The 27,779-nt window shown below is 32.1% G+C and overlaps 1 protein-coding gene across 4 annotated transcripts; it reads right to left on the bottom strand.

Moving 5' to 3' along the window:
- Nucleotides 1-1,891: 1,891 nt before the first annotated feature.
- LOC131843727 (serine/threonine-protein phosphatase 2A 55 kDa regulatory subunit B alpha isoform) lies at nucleotides 1,892-21,896 on the bottom strand. 4 transcript variants are annotated; one of them, XM_059192454.1, is made up of 12 exons: nucleotides 21,739-21,896; nucleotides 14,083-14,237; nucleotides 10,824-11,024; nucleotides 8,830-8,966; nucleotides 7,146-7,320; nucleotides 6,397-6,460; nucleotides 5,907-6,054; nucleotides 5,648-5,726; nucleotides 5,274-5,401; nucleotides 4,726-4,888; nucleotides 3,785-3,945; nucleotides 1,892-3,138 (listed from the first exon to the last, which is right to left on the bottom strand). In XM_059192454.1, exons 1-11 carry the CDS (start codon nucleotides 21,872-21,874, stop codon nucleotides 3,820-3,822), a joined length of 1,512 nt encoding a protein of 503 aa, XP_059048437.1. In that variant the 5' UTR covers nucleotides 21,875-21,896; the 3' UTR covers nucleotides 1,892-3,138; nucleotides 3,785-3,819. The 4 variants fall into 4 exon arrangements, with proteins under 4 accessions (XP_059048437.1, XP_059048436.1, XP_059048439.1 ...); XM_059192453.1 differs by having other exon boundaries at nucleotides 1,892-3,945; XM_059192456.1 differs by lacking the exon at nucleotides 21,739-21,896 and adding an exon at nucleotides 17,851-18,024 and having other exon boundaries at nucleotides 1,892-3,945.
- Between the last annotated feature and the right edge of the window lie 5,883 nt (nucleotides 21,897-27,779).

The raw sequence follows: 27,779 nt of genomic DNA on the forward strand, positions 1-27,779 counted from the left end.
TTTATATCAGGCCTCCATTCGTTCTATATATTTACATTTTACCATTGTTTAAGCTTTCTTACACAAATGCACATTGAAGACGAACTTAATCACAATTTTACGTAAGTATAGTCGTTTCTGGCACAAACATCTGGCACAACTTAAATGCAGTTCCTTTTTTTTATACGTGATTCGAAAAGGACAGTAACATTTTAGTAATACCACACGTGTGTGAGAGAATCGACAATTTGCCTAATCGCAGTTTTATAACATTTCATATGGTAAGGCATCGAGTTTGAACTTTCATTTTACTGTTCAACCCTCAATACCGTAGCGGTATACACTGATGTCCAATCGAGTGCATCTCACGATAATGTACACATTTCATCTCGCATAATACAATAATAAATTTACAAACAACCATTGCTACCGATGAATGTGCGAATTCATAAAACAATTACAAATACTAAAAAAAAATAGATAATAATAAATAAAGACTGATTAACAAAAAAAAAACACTACATACATAAGGCACGAGCCTGGAAATTAAAACCAGAATGCGCTTGCGCGTCATTTAAGTATCAAAATGTTAGGGCTGTGACACACTTTGCGAATATACGCTAATCATATACCTACTAGGATTTTCACATAACATAATCTATTTTCTTAAGTTTAACTTATTAAGTTTATTTATTTTTAGTTAAGACGTCTTATTTAGTGTTTTATTTGAAACATCTTTCATATACAGTTATATGTGTAAATTATAATATTCGTTTGCATTTATGACACGCAAATTAGTATTTAACACATCACATGCACTGTACTTAGAAAAATTGTCTATATCTAGTGACTGAACAACTACACTGCATATATAATTTAGAGTGGGATATAGTACAAAACACTTGTATATATATACCTATATCTTTACAGTCTCACTAATATAAATATAAAAATAAGGCGTGACTACATGTTGCCCATTAAATGGTTTAAAATTTGTAAGGTACAAGCCGTCAATAGGTCATGTGATAATAAATTTCACTGGATACTTATTTCGTATAGTGTGTCACAGCGCAACGAGCACAATTATCGTAATTCTATAAGATACAAGCTAAGCAATAAGGCGGTAACTTAACGTCATTTAGTGAAGTCGCCACTTCGCTTAGGTCGAGCTTGTTCAAAGCTTCTCGATATTACAAAAACAGACTGTATTTTGAACGATGTTTTAAGAATTGTCTTTTATAAATTATTTTAACACGATTTGACTTATTGGCTAAAAATTGTAGTTCTTTTGAAATGAAAGCAAGCGACATATTGCCTAGGATGTGCATGTCATATGATATTTTACACAAAATACATAGTCTGACTATATTCAGAATCGTTAATTGAACATTGAGATCTCGATCAGCTATGAATTTGTATGGTTTACACACTTTTTTTATTCATACAGTTTCGATTAAAATATCGTACTCTCAACCATTTGGCAATCATATTCTGATTTAGTCTGTAAAAAAAACACTTGTTTAAGTTTTAGGAACGGTGCGATCTACGAAAATTTAATATCAACTGTATGAATAAATTCGCATATGTTAATATTACTGCGGTATTGAGAGACAGAATTCACAATATAAATAAAAAATTGATACAAACATTGACATCACACAATAACTAAATTCGACCCTATTTGATTTTGTTAATACCAAATATTCGTACACTTGCAGCTTGAAATGTAGATATAGTATACTATTTTACATATATATATATATACACGAATATTAAAATATATTTTATTTTGCCCTCAATTGGGACCTGCGTAAATTAGAAACCGTATAGTGTCACGAATATACGACGATTTTGGTGAATCAAGAATATATAAAAAAAAACGAATATGCATATCAGTTAGCTGAAAACGGCACTGATATATTACTAAAGTTTTTGACTAAATATTGAAGACTTATAAACATATTGCATTTGATTCAACTAAGTACAAATTTGTTTTTTATTTTATGTTATGTCAGTTTTAGTGTCAATACAATAAATAATTCTACTGCTGCATTATACAGACAATCCATGTCTCTCTCGCAGGCTTTTAACATAATTTCATAACATTATCGCACTTGATTTCTGATTTTTCTTAACGCCAAATGTTATATAAATACAGAATAAATATTTTACATTTCAAGCATCAAGGTACAGTGTCCATTTGACAACTAACTAATCTCATGTGACATTGTAAGCATCACTTATGTGGTTAAACAATAAATACTATCGCTTAGAACCTTAAGTATGAAAAGCGTATATCAGAGTTAATTAACGGACTTAGATTCTAGCTAACTAATTATTGCGTCATATTATATGGCAACATTATCTAGTCACTGGTAAGTTTATCCAGCTAGTCTATGATCGTTAAAAAGAAGTTATTAATAAATTTATGCACCAAAAATGTAGACAGACGAACTAACAACACATGATTGATTGAAACAGATAAATTTAATAACTGTTAATATTAAAAACAATAAAACTAACCAATGAGGCAAGAGAGCAAATAAAATTTTAGAAAAACATCACTCATAAAGCACTTATAAAAGAGGTTAAAACATCAAAAGTATTTTTGTTATCGGTACGAGTTGTAGCCACAAAATACGACGCAATACATCAACAACACTGCAAAGGCAGACGTCAATAGTGGTTTGAGCGTGTTAAGAAGTTGTATTTGTGATGTAAATAGTGTCAAACAAAGCATGTTCTTATTATATGCGAAAACTGATTCCTTCATACTACACGTGTATGCCATGACTTTTTGTCACTGGCAAGCGAATTCACAATACTAATCTTCTCAAACTTTTTCACTTAATCTTGCTTCGCATATATGGGAAATGAATACATGGTAGTTATGTTTAAAAATATATATTATTCCTCGGAACCAGACAAACATTTGTTAAAATTTGATCTTTCTACCAACAGTACTAACCCTATTGACAGCTGCCGCAGTTTACACGCCAAAAGTAAGGAGGACATCAATTCGTTGGTTCTTTTTATAAAATTGTACTTCCTAAATTCGTGGCGCAATATGGAAGAGAACACGCCTATGACGTACTGCATCTCTGTCGTTAACGGTGCGAGTGAAAAGGAAGACGCAAGTTTTACGCCTGCTCTTTTTACCTGTATACAAAACATATTTACTAAACCATTGTCGATAATCTGTTATTCTAAGGCTGTGATTTAAAGCGACGGATGGAATTCTTTTCGAAATCTCTATAAGGACGATATATTGTAAATTGTCATTAACATTGAGCAGGCCATGTGTATGTAATTCAAAAGAAACACATGTATGAATTGAGTATTAGTCCTAATTTGGTCCTATATGCCCCATAAAATAAAAATCCTAACACACACTACTACACACTAACACATGCAAAATTCACACATATTCAGCAACATTTTTCAGTTACAATTTAAATTATATAATTATATGTAAATTGATTAAATTTTGGATGGCGTTTTGTGGATTTATGGATTTATTTCCTTTACTTTGTTTTAGAAGGGTCAAGAAAGTGTGATTATTAGATAAAGTAAATTTAGACATGTCGAAAACTATTTACTATATTTATATGGGGGATATGGACCAAACCGGATAAGTACAGTCTCCAACAAAAGCAGATGAATATTTCACATAATATTATAACACAATGCGATTTTTACTGTTTATAAGCGACAGGTACAGTGTTCAAATACTTCTATTGCCAGATTTACAAAATTGAACGTGGGACGTAGAAATCCGCGCAATAGAGTGCTAGTCCTCGCTTACCTAAGGCCAGTTATCTATGCAGAGGCGTTGGCCCGCTAAAATTTGTCTTGGAAAATAAACAAATTGTTCGTCGCGGCGACTGCTATGATACTCTCGTGTGGATGCCACGCTGTGTGGAGGATCTTTTTGTTGAAGTCAAGGCAGTCGACGCTTATTTCATCCTGGGGATAACATAATGTGTTATAATGACGCTCAACAGCTGGGAATCTTATAACTATAATAAAGTGAATAAAAAATACATAATAGGTATAAATTTTTAAAATCAGACTTAAATGTAATATTACATTTTAAATTCATCGACCATAGACGTTAGTATCGTGTATGCTCTATATGTGCATTTTAGTATTTGTAAGTAGTTAAGCATGTTTGAATGCGCGCAAATGCGTTCAAGTTTGTACGAGGACATTTGCGTATTCGTACTACTGTGTCTACGACAGATACATTAACATAAATAATTAACCTTAGACATTAAAGTGTGTGCATGAAACGACTCAGTACATTCAAGTGTATTCAAATTTGTGCAAATAGAAAACTATTGGCGGCCTCCTCAGGGGAACAGCGAACGGTGGAATTTCTCAAACAAATGTTTGTCTCTTGAAGCCTCTTTATTTTCTCTACAGAAGTTTTACAAATATACATTGGACTGTGTATAAACAGACCTGTGCTTCTACGAACACGAATGACTGTGTGTGTGTGTGTGTGTACGAATATGGTGTCTTCGTGTGTATGTGTCTATAAGAACCCGTATGCGTGTGTGTACGAACACGTGTAGCTGTGAACGAACACGTGCGTGTGTATGTACGAACACGTATATGTGTGTGTGAACGAACACGTGCGTGTGTGTGTACGAACACGTATGTGTATGTATACGTGTGTGTGTGTGTGTGTGTACGTGCACTCGGAGGCGTGTGGCGTGTGGCGTGTGGCGTGTGGAGGCGTACCTTCTTCCTCTTGGCGGTGGCTGCGACGCGGCGCGCCCGCAGCGGCTGGCGGGGCCGCGCGGCCGCCTCGCGGGACGCCTCCAGCGTGAGCTCGGCGCGCCGCCCGCCCGCGCCGCCCGCGCCCCCCGCGCCCCCACCGCCCGCCGCGCCCCGCTCGAACACCCTACACCACGTCACAATAGTATAGTAATACATCATCGATTCCGACTACGACCTCTACGCTGCAGGTAAATGATATAATACAAAAATTACGTTCAGAAACGGCTCCAATGTCCCACACGGATAACTGATATTTTATTTAATTCACCCGGTGGTCGAAATTAGACTATAATTAATTTAACATTCAATGAGACCATAAACGAATAATATTGATGATAAACAATATTATTCTCATCTCAATTCGACCACAGATTTTAATATAAACTAAACTGTCTCGGATAATGTTTTTTTAAATTAATTTACTGAATTTTAATGCATAATTAAAAAAAAATATTAGCATATTTTTTTTAAAGATAATTCATTATTACAGTACAAATATAACTTATTACCTAAAGAATCCATTATACGAGCCGGTCATAAGCCGGTGGTCATCACCACTCCAACAGCACTCGAACTTGTCGAAAATGCAGTCATTCTCGTACAACGAACACAGCTTAGAGCGGAGGTATTCGTGTACCTATGAAGAAAAATGTACATAAAATATATAGCTCAGCTGTAAATTAAATAATTAAGGAATTATAAATACTAAAATACTATTGCTATAATGCATCAGATATCCAATAAATAATAATAATATTGCAAAAACTTTTAATGAATTAACAGGATAAAAACAATTGAAACTTTGTGAAATTACCATTATGTTAAATTAGCAAATGTTTAAATAACCTATAGACACAATTAATATCAATTATTCAACACTTACTGGATATGTTTCTACAGGTTTTGTCTCCATTCTAAGATCCCATACTTTTAAACCTAAATAGTCTCTCGACATCATATATCTGTAAAATAATGAAAGCAATTTTAATTAAACATTCTTTAATCTATAATGTTTTAATAACAATATGAGCAAGTACACCAGAGGAGGTTGGGATAATTCTCTCTCGTTACTACGCACAGCTCTCTCCTCACAAAAATAGAAGCAAAGATCTCTGATACATAGATTAATAAATTACACCGACCTGCCAGAGTTGCTGAGCTTGACATCACTGATAGATGATATGATCTCGGAGAAGAACGATCGCGCGTGAGGATCCTCCGGTTCTTCAAACAGTTTGGCGTGGCGGTCGCATAGCGCCGCCGCCCGCATGTCACACAACCGAATCGTACCTAACGACAAAGTGAACAATAAATGTTCTGTCTCTATACAACTATATTTTTTGTAAGTATGAAATTAATGCAGAATTATACATCGAATTTCCAATTGACTCCTTTCTCCGCCTCCTTCCATTGACAGGGTTTTTTTTACTGTGTAGACTTTATATATACTCGGCTGTATTGGCTCCTCTCCTTGTATATCAGCCGCCAAGCAATTTGCTTTCTAAATTATTTTTCGGATGAAGGGTGATATATAAGTCCTACTTGGCAATACATGAGGGATAATAATAAAACGAGAATCATATGATAACATAAAACCTATAAACATTATTATTATTAAAAATCTCTACTCACCCTTACTACTAGAATATACAAAGAGATTACACTCGGTTGGATGAAACTCTGCAGCGGTAATGACCTGAAACAATATAATTTTAATTTATAAAATTACATATTATAATATATATTTTTTTTACAGATATTAGAAAACACATACAATTTATTTTACAATGCTTATCACATTTAATTCTTGTTATGTTTGGAAAGTTTAACATAATACAAATTGATAAGGATTTATTTTAAAATTTCAGAATATGCTCAACTTAATTTTATTCTGTACAATAAAAACATATGAACAGCTAAGCATTTTAACCATAGAAATGTTAAACAACATCAGTGACTAATGAGGTGTGGGTGTGGACAGCACTGTTGGCCATGGTAAAGCATTTTTTTAAATTATTCAAGTCGGAAATAATATGCGGACGGTCGTAGTTTATAAAGAGCTTACAGCAAGTGCAAATTACGTAATGAAAAAACGTAAAGGCAAGCCATTTTCATTAAGAATTTTTTTATTTTAATTTGTTGCAGTTTCACCTAACAAAGAAACTATATACATCACGCTCCTAATTCGCGAAATAAGTTTTGGAGCGGTTGCAGGCCACCTAACGAATACGACTTCAGGCGGATTGAACCTCGGCTCAGGTCGTCAAACTTCGATGCTCATTTGAATGGGACAGAATATAGATCGGAGGCGAAACTTGTCGGCCACCGACGTCCGATATGATCCACACTTAACTTATTTTGTTGTCAAAAGTGTTAATTACCTCTGTAAGCTCTTCCATGTTCGCTGGCTTGATGTCCACTATGTTAAAGCTCTGGTCGGTTATTTCTAAATGCCACAGGTTGATTCGTAGGTCGTCAGCAGATAGGTATGTCTCCTGGTCCGAATTGAGCGAGATCGAGTTTATGTGGTAAGTGTGAGCATTCGCGAATATTCTCCTAGAACAAATAATTGTATATAATATAAGTGAAATAACATTATATGAGTTTGTTTTGGACTGAAATTAGATATTGTAAAAAGAGGTTTGTAACAAAGTGAATACATTAATCGCCATAAATAAGTCCAGAAAGTTGCTCTAGCTAGTTTCTATTCTTTTGTGACCTATTGAGTCATAGAACAAGTGCATACAGATTCCATACTACTGCTCCTAACCATATCCTACCACAAAAGCAGCCTCCTTCCTTTATAAACTTTCAAAATACCAAATTCCTTTTCAGTAAATTGTTTCGTTTTGGCCATTTCTTACAAGATTTCCTACATACCAAGATGTAGAATACAAAGACGGCCGGTTTTTTTAGAAATTTAATTTTTTTTTAATTTTAAGATGAAGCTTATAGTATAGTCATATGAATGTAAACTTATTTGACCCCAAATAATGACAGGATAAGGCAGGCAAAGCATGATAACACAGAGATTTGCTATACAAAGTTGTCTATCGCTAATTAATTCAGCAAAAGCAGATTTGTCAACATGCAATCAATCTCCGGGTTAAAGAGAGAGATAGTGACATTACATAGTAGTGTGACCTAAAATGTTTATTTTACAGGGGTTAGCGACGCATGAGTGTTTGTTTGGTTTTTGTATTACGTTCCTCCTCCTTTCAAATTTCGTTCCTAGACGTTAGTAAAAGGAGACTAAAGGAACAAAACCAATACATTGTAGTATGAATATAAAAGAAGGAAACACAAATTAAATCTCTAAGTATAATAATAGGAGATAACGTTGCCAATAATAATATGTTAAGATGGTGATGACGTTGCCATGACGATTATATAACAACAATGGTTAATTGAATAAAAGCGATAAACCGTCCAACTTGAACATAAAGGTCAATTTCCAACAACAATCTTCCCACAATATAATTACTTCCTCACGATAAGAGAAGTAAAATGATAATAACAAACAAAACTATATGAAAATAATTAATATTAACGAGAATAGCAAATCCTGTTATCTGTTGGTAAATAAACACGAGAGTGTTTGATTTGCAATCCACATGCAGATAACAACTTGAGCAAACATTTCGAAAGGTCATATTAATACTTCAAATAATAATGAAATTATTCAAGTGGCAAAACTTGCTCTATATTTTTATCAATAAAAAATATGGATGAGTGATGACAAAGGTTAGATGGTCTATAATTGTAAGCGGTAGTCACAGGAGACGTCTAAAATTGCCTGATTGACATGGTATTAATATTATACGGATATTTTAAGATCTCATATTTCTCTCGCTCTAATTTAATGCTAATTAGCGTTTCATCTAGATTATTATCCATTACCAGCAATAAGACCAAATTTCTAGTAATTACAAAATTCCTAATAAACATGTGCGAGAATTTCATGAACTTACTATATTTTCCTTTTTAGCAATAAATGTTTCTCAGGCCAATTCAATAAAAATATTCAATAAATTGGTTTAAAGTGGATATTGGAGCATATGTTACCTGGGCGATGCCTCGACCATGAGTTCTGCAGGGCGCACAGTGGGCACACGCAACTGTGTGATGCGCGTTGGATCCCGCGGCCTTCCTCCCTCTTCGCGCGTGTTGTAACCAGTGACGCGCTTGTCGCGCTCCGACACCTTCATAATAATAATAATATGCTTTATTTGTATATACCATAATATACATCATTTAAAAGGAGCAATATAGAACAGTTCAAGTTATTTCTAGGTAATCAAATAGTAGAAAGTTGTGTAATACAATATGAGGATCTTGATCCTCATATTACACCTAAACTGTTGGTATCAGTGCTCTCTTGTAACATACACTGTAAATTACTTTGCACACAACATGTAACACGTGTTTTTTTTTATGAATGATGGATCCAGTTTCAACTAACAACAAATATAAAAAAAAATTAACGGAATATAAAATTTCTATAATCTATAAATAAAAAGCTTATCAGAAACATGGTCAAAATTTTATTTAAAAAGAAAGTCCCTAGAATAATTGCAACATGTGAAACCATGAAAAATATTTTACGACTATTTTACACTATTTTGGTGGAGAAACCTAGCAACAATTTGATATTTTATAAGTATAAAATTATATGTGAAGGTTCTAAGTGTTACATGTTATGTATGAAGATAAGCATCATTGACACGTAGATATGTATAAGACAGAATATAATTTAGTGAAAACACGCCGGTGCGTAGTGTTTCCATTAAATACAGATCGATACAATACCGCGCACCGATAGTGTGTTATTGGAATTAGATTTTCCCTTCGATTTTTATCAGACTTACAAATCATCAGACGATAATGTTGTTAGAATTCTAAATCATTGTGGAGGGAGACAATATCAAAATCAACGAGTAAATGAAGCATATATATAAAAGTATAAGGTTAGTTATATATAATATAAATAACTAACCTTATACTTTATACATTTGTATGCTTTATCGTTTAACTAACAGAACATGTGACTTAATTTATGTAATACCTCATTTGTACAATGTTAGCATATAAAGTTTTTTATTACTAATAACCAATTTAGCTAATTTAATTTCATGTTAAGAGTTCCTGTTAAGATTTTCTCAGTCAATATATTCATCCATACTAACATCACAAATTTGAAAATGTGCATGTCTGTATGTTTATTTGTTAACTTATTACGACTGAATTAAATATGACGTGAAGATAATTCGGAATATATATATATATGTCGTCGCGTTAATGCTAGTCTATAAAATGCTATAGTTGATAGATGGCGGAAATTGCGAATAGTGTTACATACTATATATAGAAGTCTTGGTTCCATTAATATATCAAAAGTTGACAGAACAAGCCACGGCTGTTGCAAATCTCAATCAACAATAGGAAGCAATAGTAGTAGTAGCTTCATAAATGGCTATTAACACCATTTACCGTCTATTGTTTTCATAAATCTCAATATAAGAGAACAGTATAAATATATAATTTTCTTCGTCGTCACATCTATATATTAGTTATCAGCTACTAGCCGCGACTTCGCATGGGTTGCTGGTTTTGTCGACCTCTTTACATATTACATATACAAACTTATTAATCCTTTTCAGATTAGTTAAAAATAACAAATATGCAACTTTAAATTCTATTATAAACAATAATTCAGCAAGTTTGAAGTAGATCGGAAACCGCAATAAAAAATTTGATAAACAAATTTCATCAAGGTCTGATCTACCGTTTATTTAGTCAGGAAACTGTAACAGACAGATAGATAGATCGACAAACAGACATTCGCATTTATAATTTTAGTATGAAAGTGTGAATAACTTGAATAAAAGAAGTGGAGGAGAAACAAAGTATCAATAAGTAGATTATTTTGACCTTCCTAATAATAGAAACCATTGGACACTTGGAGCAGGGCTTTGCTGACAGATACTGTAGCAAATAAATAATATAAGTATGGAAATAATGTCCGTTGTCTGAGTTAAAGCTATTCCTAATATACTGACCTTCCATAATTTAATAGTTTTGTCGTTAGTGGATAGTAAAAAGTGCGCTTGATTCTTGCGCTTCAGCCACCTAATCTTATTGATCTTCTCCTCGATTTCCAAAGATTTGAGGTAATCAAACTCCGGCTCGTGTGACTGGAATGTCGAGTACACGTTGTACTCGCCCTTCTTGGGAACACATTGTTTTGATGCTGGATCTCTCTGTAAACAATACAATTACAAAAGATTTTTTATTTGACATATGTAAGTGGTCTAGCTATTGATAAGACCGCCATACTACTGATGGACGGTATGTTATGTATGTATATTAAAAAAACCGTTAAATATTTCTTATAATTAGATATTACTATAAGTAGTTTAGTATCCATAATACAGGCTGTAGCTTAGTTACGAACTGAATGGCGCTGGTTTGTCCTAAGTTATTGTTATTTATTGACAGACAAAGAATTCCAGCATCTGTTACAAAAATCCTCATATCTCTACTGTAGTACAACCTCTAGTGTTGTTGTATTCATTATATGGAGACATGTGAATTAAAACCAATGTTACAAAGAGTTTTGTATAATAAGGAGATTAACGTCTGGAACCAATATACCTACATTAAACATTCTAACATTTTAAAGGAATATTACATACAAAGGTATAAACTATAGTATAATATTTATCAACGTGGACTATGGCGGGATGAACTAAGAATAAATAAATATATAAAACATGCATACATATATAAATGATAACAAAAATTCTATACATTTGTCTAATGCTCAAAATTGGCCACCACAAGTTCGGTAAAATAAAGTTTATAGGAATTCAATGCAAGAAATGTAGGGAAAAGTGGTATGATGTAATTATTTAAATATGTCACGTTTACAACACAATTAACTATTAATTTTACTAATGGAAATCATTATGAAAGCGTACTAATAAGACTATTTAAAAGCTATTAACAAAATCTTAGAATTCTATAATAAAAAAATAATTATCATATCCATGGAGAAAAATAATATACCGGATGACAATTAGATCATGGACAATTAGGGCTTTGCTATGTTTGATTACTAAGCAATTGGAATTTTCTCTAAAATTTTTTTTATATATCTATATATATTACAAAAGCATAGAAGAAAAATGAAATATTTCCTATTTATTTAGAATTTTATTTATACGTACAACTGTAGAATACACAATAATAAGATAGTTATTATTATACGAATTTATTTTGAATTTTTACCAATAATTTATTTAATAAATATTTAAATTTCGTTAAACATATTTTTAAAAGTGTCGCGGGAATTGCCGTTTCCATTTTTCAGGGATCCCGATGTAAGTCCGAAATTTACTATAAATTACCAGAAAAAACATAAACTATTTAGACGTAGTTATTTCCTTCACGACAACACAATGTATAAAGTTTTGTAGTAAAAAGGTTCTTGACCTTTTATTTTCCAGTTTATTTGGGTTTCAAACAGGTTGCTTGGCGTACGTGATTATAAACATGTTTTATAGGTAAACAACATACTCAACAAAACATATACTACATATTTATAATATTTGACATGACACACGTCATCTACCTACATAGTGAATCGCGTATTGCCCAGTAGGGTAGAATCAATAAATTCTACAACACACAAAAGTAGTGGATTTAAATTTCAAACTAAACCTCCAGTGCTAACAAACTTCATTACTGAAAAGTTGAATGTTATGTTCATCACAATAGCGGAATTCTGAAACAGTCTAACTAAACTGTATGACATGAGAAAAATTCATATTTAAACTATTATCAAAACGTAAACTGTAAAAAACTAATTTTTGTTGCCTAGTACAACTCCGTAATGGGTAGGGGAGGGGGGTTTGTTAATAATCTGAATTAATAACCTCATTGGTAGCAATGTGTAATTGCTAGTAATGTGAAAACCATCGTAATAAATTCCTCATGACCTAACCTCATGCTCATCTTATCATCCTCCACTGGTGCCCCGCCAGCGTAAACCGTTAACGCAAGCGGATGCACCATTCCATTATCATCAATAAAGAAAAACTCCGTGATGAATAATTTTCAGCTAAATAATAATCGAGATGCCAAATAAGTTCTGATCTCGATGGATTCTCTCGTCGCATTTCTTTATTCAAATTTTCACCGAGGTATACTTAGTACAAAGTCGTATACGTGGTACATCTGTACACACTCCAGCCGCCAAGCAACTTGCTTTGCAAGACCTATTTCGTTGAACGAGGTAACATGGCAGTAAAATTACAATCTACAGAGGCACAACAACCTAGTCCTCCGAAATGGTAGAGCATGACAGATACAACAATCGTCGATGACATGACATCCATCCATATATTCATATGGTTGTCACTTACAATGAGCTATGCGGATAGCTTGGTTGCTAGTTATATAAAAGTTTCTAGGATCATTGTCCAGTTAGTACCTCCTGTTCGGTGGTACTATATGTTGCATTGTCACCGAACTTTCCAATAAGCAAGATACGCAATACCACATATTATACGCAGGTTTATACGACACAACCCTTTAAGGAAGTTAAGGCAAAAAGTAACAAACTTGAGTAACCACTTTCACTTCTGTGAACGATGTAAATTCACATATTACATATTATTTGGAATCATCAATTCTTAAAATATTCTAATGAAATAATAAAGATGATTTTTTTGGATGTAAATCATTTATATAACGCCATTGCCACTTTATTAATGAAATAACATTGACAAAAATACTTTCACACCTTAGGAGGTTTCTTATCTTTACCCTGTATCTCAATCTACAATCCTCGAGTTGTTTTTATGTCTAACCTTAACATAAGCAGTCAGTTTTCGTGTGCATTTTACTATATAAAAAATAAACCACTTTTTAAGCCATTATGAGAAGAATAGTTATAAAAGATTAATGTAATGTTTGTATGTGAATATCAATAGCACAAAACAGTTAACAGAATTAAAGTACCCGTCACGGTAAAAATCATATTTATATCATTTCTACCATTTAAACAATAGCTTGGGTATTACAATGCAGTGGCAGTTATAAGGCATACTTGCATATAAAATGAGACATCAAGACGTTCCTTGCATTGTGTGAATGTAACTGGTATCGTTTTATAATATACTAGTTATTACCCGAGGTTTATTCCGCATAGATTTTGACTTTTTTTTTATAAATAAAATTTCTTAAGCTAGTTAAAAATAATTTAGCACGTCAAGTGGTCACTTTAAGAAAAGTGTACTCATATCACTAACTCACCTGAAAAATAACAACTCGTCCTCCTTTATCGCCGGTGGCGAGGAGTTCGCCGTCGTGGTTGAACTCTACGCACGATATGAGGTCAGCCTCAGTCACATCGTCCTCTAGGGTGCCCTTCACCTGACTGAAACACCACGTCGTCTCCCCACCATTGCCTGTAATAACCACCAAACTTCTAAATAATAAGCAGTTTTTCAGAATAACGCGGCCCCGCTTAAATCAAAATAGTGAAAATTATTGTTTTCTATGCATGATATGCTATGCTAAATCTTCTCTATTTATAAACCGATTTTTTGATAATTTAATTACGATATTTCCGAAAATCCATATTTATCAAAGTAAAAGCCATAATAGTGTAATATTTTTTCATTTTATCGTTTTATAATGAATATTTTACAATGATGATTGGGCTTAATCATCATTGTAAAATATTCATTTGGAAAAATACAAAATATTTTATCATTTATGACTGTATTCGTTTATATAAAAAGAAATTGAACCAAAATTTTTGTGCTACCTAATTAAACATCTTTTGACATACTCCTAGTAATCGCGTACTTACATCTATTCTCGTTTTTAATATTATTTTTATGTTTAAGAGGTCAAATAATTTAGTAAAACTAAAGAAAGTTAGTAAAGGGATGCAAAATATTTAAAGGAAAGAAAACTGTAAATACAATAAACTAAGAAACAATTATTTTCTACGTAAAATATCACGCCTTCATTCAGGAGAAAGCAATGGAAGAAGGATCACAATTTTGGAATGACATACAGAATTATAATGTAAAAATTAATAACTGTAAACCAAGTAGTAAGTTATTCAAGAATACATCTTATAAAAGTTAGTCCTAACACTATAAGTTATAAAAAAATATTTGGCTCTCGCAATGGTTTTTGTAATTAATATTTACTAATATATTAATTCCCTTATTTAGAAAAATATGACAAGTGATATGTGTGGAATACAGACAACGGTAAAACAAGAGTAAATTTTAATTTATAAACAAACATTGAAAAGAAACCTTACTAAAATTCACCACATAATACTGAAAACTTAAAAAAAAACACAATAAGACACCTTTACCTTTCTCAAAGCTATAATAGTAAATTAATAGTGTAACATATAACATAGACATCCATCCCTTACACAAAAGTCATACTTCATCCATTTTCACAACAAAACTAATAGATTAGGTACATAGAATCCTGACTTATGCATTATAGAGTACTTAAAGAGAATACATCTTAAAATCTTAAAATGTAATATTCATACAAAAAATAATTTCTTCAAGAAATATTATATGAATATTATAAATTTATAAATCAACCTGTGTACATACAATCACAAATTGTGTTCCAATGCAAACGACATGAGTTGTGTCTCCAATTGAAAAAATTATCTTGAATTCGTATTCTGTGATTTGAATACCATGGCACTTCCCTTTTTTTAAGCATTTCTTATAAAACATCTACAGTTATAACTACTATCCAAGACATTGAAATTATTTAAAAAAAAAAACAATTTTTAATGTGTAACACAATTTCTCTGACACATGTCACAACTAGGAATGACACACGAAAATAAAATCCCTAAACCAGTTTTCAAATAAGTAGCCAAGTGAATAGTAATTTTATATTGTTGAATAGTATAAATGTTGTAGTAACATAATATGCTCCATTATTCTTATAAGGGACAAGCTAAAACAATAGAAATGAGTATAAAAGGACCCTTGCATGATGCAGTTGAAGCTACCAAGAACAATATAAATGTATGAAATAAATGCAAACATACACATTTAGTCTTAGAGAGTATACCAACTTGAAAGCTGTGCAGTCACCTGATTGTTGGTAAGACCCAACATATATACACATTTACAATTGGATCCTTGGAGAATATATAGTTCAATACCATAAGTATTAGCATGGTCTTTAAATTTTAATGCACAAATACTTATTGTATATATTGAATATATAATATATATTGAATTGAGAACATGTGGTGATTTTAACACCAAAGAGAATACTCTACCAATCAACCATAAGGAAAATTGAATATTAAACATTGAGAATTAGTAGCCCATTATGATTTACAAATATATGTAGATTTTTTTAATAGACACATACTATGCCAACTCTATATAAATAAATGTACTATGAAGATAATATACAAATAACATATTTATTGTTAATTTAACATCTCGAAAATATACCAAACTGATAGTAGATTTGACATATCATAAGAGTCTGTAATGGATCAACATGAATTAAATATTTTGTTTTGATTTGAATGAAGTAATAAAACTTGAAATCAAGGGTTAGTGACAGATTTCCTTATATTAGATTCTTCAATTAATTTATGAATAATAAAATCTTGTCAGTCAATTGAATTTTACATTACATTTAAAAACATGTTTCTATTACTTTACAAGTAAATAAAAACCTGATAGCAAAAGACTCGCTGAAGTAAATCAACAATACATATTTGATTATATTGAATATTTCCTGTTGAAGGCTCAGTAATTTTCATAATTAGATACATGTTAATAATAAACATATTGTAGACCAAAATATTTAGAAGTCTACTATCAAAACAAATGAATGGCAGCAATCTTTAAAAAAATAAAATTGATTGTTACTATTAGAATTTGATTGTTACTATTAGAATTATTATCATTAATATGTACAATAAATAAATATAATTATAAAATGAAGACCATTTCCTTTTTATTTCGTAATTAAGATTCATTTTTCAATAACCTTTAAAATATAGTACAAAGAAAAATTATACTTATAAAATTCCATATTAATAGTGTGCCAGCAAACGCACAGTCATAAGAATTTCAAGTTAATTTCCAAACATTATATCAAGTACTGTTAAAAATAACCATTCAGATAATGGAAAATGTGTTTACATTGAAGAACCAATAACTAGTCGCCAAACTAACTAGTAACTTTCATTTAAATCACTTTTTGTAGCAAAAAACTACTTGTGATCTGTAAAAAAACTGTTATAACTATCATACCTTAATTGTTACAGTCATTCCAAAATAATTCTTCCAATGTAACATTTTTGATCCATTTTATAAATAACCTATTATGAACCTGCTGAATTCTGAGCAAAAACATTTGTGATGTTGTTTTAAAATGAAATGAATAGCAGAAAACTTTCGAAGTTTGATCTGTAACACTCTTTTTTTGAGCAAATAAATGAAATGCTATCATTTCACCAACACAACAATATCCTAACAGTATTTAGCCTGTCTTATATACTGTCGAACACACAGACTGTTTACAACGGAAAATGGGTACAAAATATTAAACGTTTATCTAGACGTTTTAATACATTTCCAACACCAAATAAACGAGATGTCAGTTACTAAACATACCGTAATGACCTTCATAATCAACAATTGCGATCATCTGATCACATACAAACACAATCATTGTCGCCCGCATTATTAGGCAAATTAATGTGTTCACGACATGATTTAAACCAAAAATACCGTTGCGAGAACCTTCTGTATACTACAACTATAGCATAAAAGTGGAATATCACGCAGCAAAAGGTTAAAACTATCGGCATTATGATAACCAAACACTTCAAATACAAGCCATCGTCAGTATGTAAATAGTAAATAATGTAAACCACACTATAAACATAACATTACATTTACCGTCTGAATTCGAACGATAAAACATCTTCGACTTATTGCGATTCCCAAATCCAATTTCGCCCTTGATTAGCGGGCGCTAAAAGTCACCACTTACCGGCCATGACAAAGCCCAGCACAAAACTATTAGAAGTTCAATAGTCTTAGTACACAATCACTTCAGTGTTTTGCTAAAACATCACATACATTTGCAGATGAATATAGATTAAAATCATTTCAAGATTACATCGGTAAAAAGCAATGGCGGTGAGAAATACATACAAATAATTACTACTGCAAAATCTAGTGTTGCTATATTACAATTTTAAAAACTACTAATGCAGTATCACAGGCGTTAACAATGCCATGCTGACAGATTATATCATAACATAATAACCATTTATTCGCAATAATTGCAATATTTCTTATAACGATGCGAATGAAATTGTAGTGATTATTAATTCTACTTTAAAATTTGAAACATTAAGAAATTAATACAGAACTTAATTTTTTCATACAAATAAAGAAGAGAATGTAAATTACTATATAATGTAATTCTATAGTACAATTATAATAATCCGTTGAATACAGACTGTTATGTAAATGAGTTAATACATTTTACATTGCATTTCAAAAATAATGAAAACCTACTATAATAGTAGTAAAGTCTGTATAGATAATTCTTGTCAGGTAAATGTCAAATTCTGAAGTTTGTGTGTCAAAGCAGTCCAAAAAAAAAGCGCGCATTTCAGTCTTGGGCACTGCCATCTATGTTTTCAATGGAGCAATTTGTAACAAACTGTTTTACTGACATTATTTATCGTAATTCAAATTCATGACTAGGATCATTATTAATCATATTTATCAAAATATACATAACTTTGTTATATAAGAACAGCTATTATATACATGAAATTAATCAGATTAATTTTATTATTGATAAATGGCGTAGTGTAACACAAATAGCTGTATAAATAGCATAACTATGTTTATTGTTTCCGGCCGACAAATTTGAATATTTGAATTGATGAATTTCACAGATAAATTAATTGTCAATTTATAGTTGAGAGAGTTAACAGGATTTTTTTAATAAATATTAAAATGAGTGCTGACATGTTCGATTCTGTAAGTAATCATAGCTTTGATTATCGGAATTCTATAATTTTAAGAAAAGTAATGTTTGTGTATAATAACTAGGGTGAATTTTCGGTTTCGATAACGTTTCATTGAGATAATATTTATTATCTTAAATAAATAAGTGTAGGTAATTATTTAGAAACACATTTTAATAATGTTTTAAATAACTATACATTATAAAATATTATTGATATATAAATAGGTGATATATTTCTTCGTATTTTTTTAAGGTTGTAAATAATTATGAAGTAGAGCATTATCTCAATTTGTTACAAGTCCATCCCTAACGAAATAAATAAACGATTATCTTTGGTACACAATCATCAATATCAATATATGTTAACTGGACACAACGTTATTTTGCGCGCGTTTCGTGACCATGGCCTCGGCGTTTATCACGGTCACATAACATATGGTCGTTATGTCGCTATAGGCTCTATTTCACGTCCACTATAGCCTTTTATTACGTACATGTCCTCATAACATACTTACGTAGTAGATCTCATCTACTATAGTCTCATAAGCCTTGACTTGAGTCGATCTAATCTTTCTCATTATTTATATTATTTGATATTATTTGATATAAATCGGCAGCTTAAAGTTATAGAAAATACGATTGCCACGGTTTAATATACGTTGGAAAATGTCAAGCTTTCAATTTAAAAAACGTATATTAAAAAACCTAAACATTAATTTACAAGCATTAGATAGAATAGAATTCCTTTTTTTTTTTAATAAACTGAAAAACATTTTTTAATTATTTTCTCGCCATTTGCACAAAATACCAGATTCTGTTAGGAAAAATGGACAAGACACTTTTAGATTTAAACACGTAGATGTAGATACTAAACTAATAATACCTATGTATATAAGTTCCTATAAGTATTTTAATTTACTAAATAAGAATCCAAGATTCTGTGTATCTACGGGAAAGTAGACCCTATTGATTACAAAAGTGGATTTAAATACCATTCAGTTTTAGCATATATATACTCGTAACTTGCGTATAATATTGCACTAATATATTCTTAAAAGAAATATCATCATATTTAAAAAAATAACCAGGAAAAAAATTATGAATCTTCCGTTATTGGTACCCTCAAAACCTATGAAGTTAGGAACCATTACACATAGTTGCACAATTCAACTTACGGTAATATGACTTATAGCAGGCATTGGCAAGCCTATCATGTTTACATGACATTGAATTTATAAGGAAAACAATTCGAACAAAACAAGATTCTATATTTTACGTCAATGCGTAGAGTATCAGTCGTATAGTAGAGACACGTCTTTAGATAAAAAGTCTTTAGATGTATCCATTTTAATATAGTATTTAAATTCACCTATCTACTATAATTTCGGAACGTCATTCATGTAATATTATCTTATCTGTGGTCATACCAAACTCAAAGGGATTGTCAACTGAAAATACAATGTTGTGTGTGAAGCATGCCGTCCGATATTATACTAATCGGAAAACGCCAGTCCATGCATACTTTCTAGACCTGTCAAGAGCATTTGATCTGGTTTCTTATGATATTTTGTGGAAAAAGCTTGAGGAAATTAATTTTCTACCAGATCTCATAAATATCCACAAATACTGGTATGCTAATCAGGCCAACAGCGTCCGATGGGCGGGTACCATGTCACAGTCATACAGATTGGAGTGTGGCGTGAGGCAAGGGGGGTTGTCGTCGCCGATACTTTTCAATCTGTATATTAATGAACTGATAATTGCATTGGGTAGCACTCATGTCGGCTGTCATATAGACGGTGTAAATGTAAATAATATAAGTTATGCCGACGACATGGTGCTTCTCAGTCGTCAGTATGTGGACTTAGAAGACTCATGGCTATCTGTGAGTCATATGCGCGTCGGCACGGTCTGGTTTATAATGCAATAAAAAGTAAAGTCGTGGTCTTTGAGGCCAAAGGCAATAATATAGATGTTTTTCCCGAAGACAAACTCAATGGCATAGCGCTGGAAAGGGTGTATAAATTCAAATACTTGGGACATCTATTGAACTCTGACCTTAGAGATGACGATATTGAACGAGAAAGGAGAGCGCTGGCGGTGAGGGCGAATATGATAGGGCACAGATTTGCGCGGTGCTCTAGGGATGTCAAAATCACTTTGTTTAGATCATTTTGTACACCTGCAATCTGTGGGCTGCATACGCCCGAAAGTCCTACAGCGGGCTTCGCGTTCAGTATAACAACGCATTCAGGGTGTTGATGGGGCTGTCGCGATTCTGCAGTGCATCAGGAATGTTCGCGGAGTACCGTGTGGATTGTTTCTATGCTACAATGCGGAAAAGATCCCTGGTGCGGAGAGTACGTGCCAGTACCAACAGCATCCTGAACATGATTGCGGGCAGGCTGGACTGTGCGTATGTTAATCACTGCTGTACTATTTCCAATGGAATGGTACAGCGGTGATTTTTATACTGATTTTTTATATTTATATGTAAATGTATTTTAATTTATATTTCAATTTAATTTAATATTAATTTTTGATATTATTTGTATTTTATTTTTGTGTATGTATTTTGTGTCTGTAGTCTGTACGTACTAACACTAATTATAAGAAATCTGTAATACTAACAACCACTTTGTTAGTATTACAGATTTCTCAAGTAAGCCTGATAATAAATACATTATTATTATTATTATTATTAAACTATAATTATACAAACGACTAATTCGTTTTCTTAGGCTTTTCTTTTTACACAACGATTAACGACCAAAAGAATTCTAGTAGGAAACAAACGTGTTGAAATGTCTATGACCCTGTTCTATGAACTCTGTCATTAATTAGAGATGACTTAACATATTTTTATAATTAATTCACTGTTGATGTACCTACCATTTTTATGTCCGTGATCAAATATAATGCTTAGTTTCTGTAGACTGTTCTGTCTGGCTTCAGCGAAAAGCCGGCGTTTGTTCTTCGGCGACGATTGTGTGGCAAGCGGTGACACTACCATCGTTGTGGTCGCCATTATTTCACATCACCATTTCATGTGCTGCGAACAAAGGTTTTACATAAATAATGTTATTGAAGTAATTCCGCCGCTGCTACATTTATGTATTGTGCAAATGCAGTACTTTTACGCAGACAGCGTATAGAATGTCCGGCGCGGACTTATATGAATCTTTTTTTTTGTTTAATACGCTCTATATTTATTAGTTACAATGGAACATCCATTGTAACTAATTGTTCGTGGTTAACGTTATATGAAATTTTACCAAGTTTGGTTTGAAAATTTAGCGATATTAAAAGGCCTTAGACATAAATTCGCGAAATTTGGTATACTTATTAAAATACAGTTGAAATATAGTAAAAACATCCCATTTTTAAAGCGAAACGAACAATTGCAGACATATATCGCCCTTCATTTCAACAAATAATTTTTGACTACGTACACTCTCTAATTCGCTTAATACAAACTCATAAGCGGCTAAAATGTCCTACAATTCCTACATGAATAAATAATTTTTTAATTTGAATTAGATATAGGCAGTATAGACCCTAAGCAAATGCGGAATCAGATGACATTGTTGATAAATCACTTACAAATGTGTAAATACGCTTTTCTTATCATAGATTTATGCCAAGTGCGAACAGTGAATTCATTTATTACACCGAGGTCGATGGCTGCCATTTCGCAGACTCGCGACATTGAACTAAATTCGTACTGTTTAAAAGATATTAATTATTATTAAACATACTACAGTAAATATAACTAAATTGCGCCTTTTGATATACTAGGTCGCGCGGTCATTATCCCTAAATATAGATAACAATATGTACAAAATGTGTCTATAGAAAGTACATATTAGTTCGATATAAGTCTGTCATTGCGTTTTGTTGCTGATCATTTCACAAATATTGTACAAGTTGTTGCCTTTAAGCAGACCGTAACATTACCACCGATTGTTTACATTTGTTTTTGCTCTCATATATTTCTGCCGTCAGCAGCTGTTGTCAGGTTTACGAACATATCAGAGAAATTACTGGATGCGAAGCCATAAAACCTTAAGTTCTCAGGAATGAGGGACGCGTCTCAAACTTATTTTCCGTACTAGCAGTCCCTCCAAGCAGTCAAGTCATCATTCGGGGCTGACTGCATTATCAGCCCCACCAGCATACACCGTTGTTGAGCAAAACCATTCCATCATCTATACTAATATATTGAATTTGAAAGTTTGTCCGTCCATTTCACGGCTAAACGACTAATCGAATCTAAATGAAATTTAATATAACAATATTGTACCAACAAGGTTATATTTTATCTCAAAAAAAAGCAGACAAAGTAGCGGGTAACAGCTAGTCATTAATAGTAAAAAAAAAACACGTATCAACAACCATTTTACATGGTGACACATGTATCACTATGTTAGAAGTACCATATTTGGTTATTGTTCTTACAATTAGTTGTTAGGTATTGTGTGCGTGTGTTAGTGAATTAGCAATTTACCAACAGATTCAGTTGTGTGACATACCTACTACATAGTTACTGTGAACCTCAGTTAATTATTTCATTTCATTTCTTTCCGGTTCATAGTTGTAGCCTGTATTAATTGCTATTTATTAAGCAAGTAATTGTAACCAATGCAAACTGACTGTAACTGATAACTAATTAGTTTTTATAGCACAATGGTGGCAAAGAATACGCCCGATTTGATGGTAAACGGTTACCTACCAGTGTTTCCCAATGTGGGGCCTGGTGGTGGTTGTTGTTATGGGGGAAGGGCATTTGAAAATGGACTCTCTATTATATGTAATTATATAGAATAAGAAAATTAATTTTTCATTATGATTTGAAAGTTAACTTACCTACTATTTACTTTCATTCACAATTTCCTAGTGATGTCTTCCTAAAAAAGCTAACAATTAATTTTTAATGTTAAAGGTTATTTGTGTTTATTATTAACATACATACACTATATTATTAGGATATCTGAGGGAGGAATTTTAATAAGACTAAGGTGAAGCATGGCAGTAAAAAGGTTGGAAAACACTACCATAGTCTATGGACGCCTGAAACACCAGGTGTGTCGGATACCCGCATACTGGGATATATCAGCATTAATAAGATAATTACCATAATATTGAAATTAAATGTATTTTCTTTTTTACATAATTTCAGCATTCCACAGACCAACTAACTAAAGAGCGAGGAATTTGTATGGAGAGTATGTATAAATATATTTTATTTCATTAATAAATTGTCGCTACAACCAACGTAGTAGAAATCAAATTTATAACGTCAATTATCATAACTGGTGATTTACGTTTTTGAGTGGCCAAAACCAACAACAAGACATTTTTGACTCTTGAAAATAACATTTTTTGTATTTGGTTTCTATATGCATATCTATACTTTATACATAATAATATCTATTACCTAATGCATGCATTTTTATATAGTATAGATAATGCTAATATATTAAATATTTTTTACTTTCCAAAGTAAACTGGTAGAATGTTCTACAATTTGATATAGGTATAGATCTACTATGGCTGCTTTTCGTATATATTTGCTTGCTCAATAATTCTTAAATAAATAAACGTTCTGTGATTCAGTATAGTGGTAACGAACTGAACGGTAAGTAACAAAACATCAATCTGGCGAATGTACCTACCAAACACGGGTTGTGTTAACTATATCATATTTACCTTTTTTTATGGAAATTTCCAAAAATTCTCGATGATTGATATCCGTTAAAGCGTAAAAACATAATGAATAAATACACACTCACCTCCGCGTTTTTTTATTTAAATTCAACAATAGCCCACAACAATAATATCAATAATGCCGGCCTCGGTGCTCTAGCAGTTTAGATTTACTTCCGATGGTCGTGGGTTAGATTCGTCGGACGATGCATTTGTATTTATGAGTATAATTGTTTGTGCCCTGACTTATTATTAATTTAATTTACCAAGCATTGACCAGTTGCATTTTATTCTGCCAGGGGACTGTAGCGTGAGAAAATATTTCATGGAACTAAGAGAGTGTCAGAAGCGAATTGAACGTAAGCCGTACACAGCAGAAACTTGCCACCAGGAAACGGTGGATTTGATAGAGTCCATTGATCGCTGCGTCGCTGACAAGGCGTTTGTCAAATTTGCTTGATTCCCCTGGTTGATTTCAGGTAGATTAATAAATTTATAATATATTTAATTTATTATCAATGTTAATTATGCTGTTATGTTATGATATGTTAAAAAACACAATGCATCATTTACTCTTGTAAAATGGATAAAAAATATAACTTTAAAACAATAAAATAACTAACTTTTATAAAAAAAAATAAGTTTTTTTATTTCATTGATCCGAAGAGAAGTAGCTTTACTTTTTAAAACGTCAAGACGATATTTTGTATTTATGTATTTATACTATATGCCATTGATCACTGTGGCAAACGTAACAGTTTAAAATCTATTAATCGAATATCGTCGGATTAACCTATTTGAATATGTAGATAGAAGATTAGTTAGGAGAATTATCAATAGTGGCCTACACACTATCTTAACCCAATGACCTTAAGAAACCGTTGTAATTTATTCAAGCTTAAGTCACCATAAGGAAACTATAACAGAAATATACCCAATATACGCAACTATTTCAACAATTCTTTAAGTAATTCAATAAGTACTTAAAGTTCAAAATTTTTATGTCTGGATAAAATATAACACTCGTATACCTTCACATAAATATTTCAAGTTGTACTTTTCTAATGTAGAATTTCACTGATATCTGAATAGGTCAGAAGCGGAAAGAATTAATAATGTAGATGATAAAGTTCCTCCGCTCCTTGAGTAATTAGTTTAGTAGATCTCGTCCTTAACAAAACCCTGCCAGTGTGGCATTCATTTTCCTGTCACGTTGTTGGGTCACGTGATAAATCACATTCTCGAGTACTATGAGATTCTTTACAGGTAACCTACTTATTTTTCTCATTATTTCTATGTGTGTCTAGTCTGTGCATAATTGATTGTGGACAAAAGAAAACGTAAGCTACAATTGTTACAAAACGGAAAACAGCTACTTCCCACAAAGTTTATGTACCACAAAAAAATCTTCACGTAGAATAATGGAATGGTCCTAACGACGTATGGTAACAATATTAGTGTAAGAAAAATCGAAATATTTCGGTGTCTTTAGAGTTTCACGAGACGATAAAATCATAATTAACCCTGACAACAAAACAATTAAAACAGCGCCATCTAGTCCCAAGGTAAGCAGAGCTTATAACACAAGCTAAACAACTGTTATAAATACTTAGATACCTTTTTGGTATATACATACATAACATACATAGAAAACACTCAGACCGATACAAATAATCACATTAATGAATACAAATATTTGAACTGTGCGAGGAATCAAACCTACGACCATCGGAAGTAAAGGGATATGCTAGACCACCGAGAGCGTCAAAATCAATAAATAAATATAAAAATGTGAATTAAGGAGAAATATAGCCTTCGTACACGAATTTACGTAAGTGTATACACAGTAAAAATGCGTTGTGGTGTACTTACATATTCAAGCAAGTATGAAATTCATAACTAAGTTATGAACATGATTATCTCACTATAATGTAATGGCCTACATATTATAATGGCGAACTGTCCCGAATTCCTGTACGATGTGCCCCATTATCCTTCACTTGACACCAACGCTTTAACCTACTTTCTCTAAGTATACACGATGTGAAGTGTAAATAGAAACCAACTTCAACCGTAACAAAATTAGAATTATATTATTAGGAAGTAAATCCTATGGATCGCAAATATAATAACAAACTGGGTCCAGAATAATTCAATCTTCTGTGTCTATGGTCAATTTGGTTGAAAATAAAATGTTAGACAAATTTACAGCGTAAGCTGTACTTATAATCTTAAAGTTATTAAATAAACCCTCTGACCTAACATCGAATCGAGTCTGATGATAATATGAAAACAAGTCCGTCTACCGATCTGGGTAGGGAAGTCATTGAACAGAATTTAGCTTGTTCGTAATAAATCATAGATTATTAGCAAAAAGGTATGTAGTACGGTTTCAGGTACGATGAGACTCATGAACTATATAAAATGTTAATAGTATTATAACCGCGAAAGTTTGTGAGTATGGATGTTTGTTACTTTTTCACGGAAAAACTACTAAACGGATTTTGATGAAACTTTACAGTAATATATCTTACGCATGAGAATAACATATAGGCTATAACATATATTTTTGATTGATATTTTAGGCGGATGACAACCGCGGGCAGTTAGTATAAAATATAGGTAGATTGTCGAAAGATAATATTCGTTTAATAAACCCACATAGTAAGTACTTCCAATTGATAAAATATATAATTACAATCCGCTCGCAGACTTAATAATAGAACAATTTACTATCGCGTACAATAACAACTAATATTAGCTAACACTTTATGATACACTGATATTATTGACATTACAATTTTTTTAAGTTTGTGACTTACCTGCGTAGTTAAATACCACACAAATAGTCACTTACTAATGACTCTATCAAAGAGAACTGAGTAAGTCATATTTATCCTTCCAGCTAGCGTATATCGTTAGCGCAGGTAGGTTCAAACTTCAACATTCCATTACAATGCATATAAATATGTTTATAGAAACAATAAAAAAATTGACTTCTTTGAGGAATAAGAATATCGTCCGTCGTAATAATCCTATTTATTATCTATATTAAGTTTATGTGCATTCGTTTGGGGACCTGGTGATCTGTATTACGGGTTATCTCGACACGCGGCAGCGTGTCAAAGCCGAGACTTATTACAGACATCAACTTCACGTAACAATTGATTGTAATAGTAAATGTACAAGAAGAAAAAAGAAAGAAAATAAGTTTACTTGATACACAT

This window comes from Achroia grisella, unplaced genomic scaffold, assembly GCF_030625045.1.
Source record: "Achroia grisella isolate CSIRO2021 unplaced genomic scaffold, CSIRO_AGI_Agris_v1 utg3288, whole genome shotgun sequence".
In the NCBI taxonomy this organism is placed as follows: Eukaryota; Metazoa; Arthropoda; class Insecta; order Lepidoptera; family Pyralidae; genus Achroia; species Achroia grisella.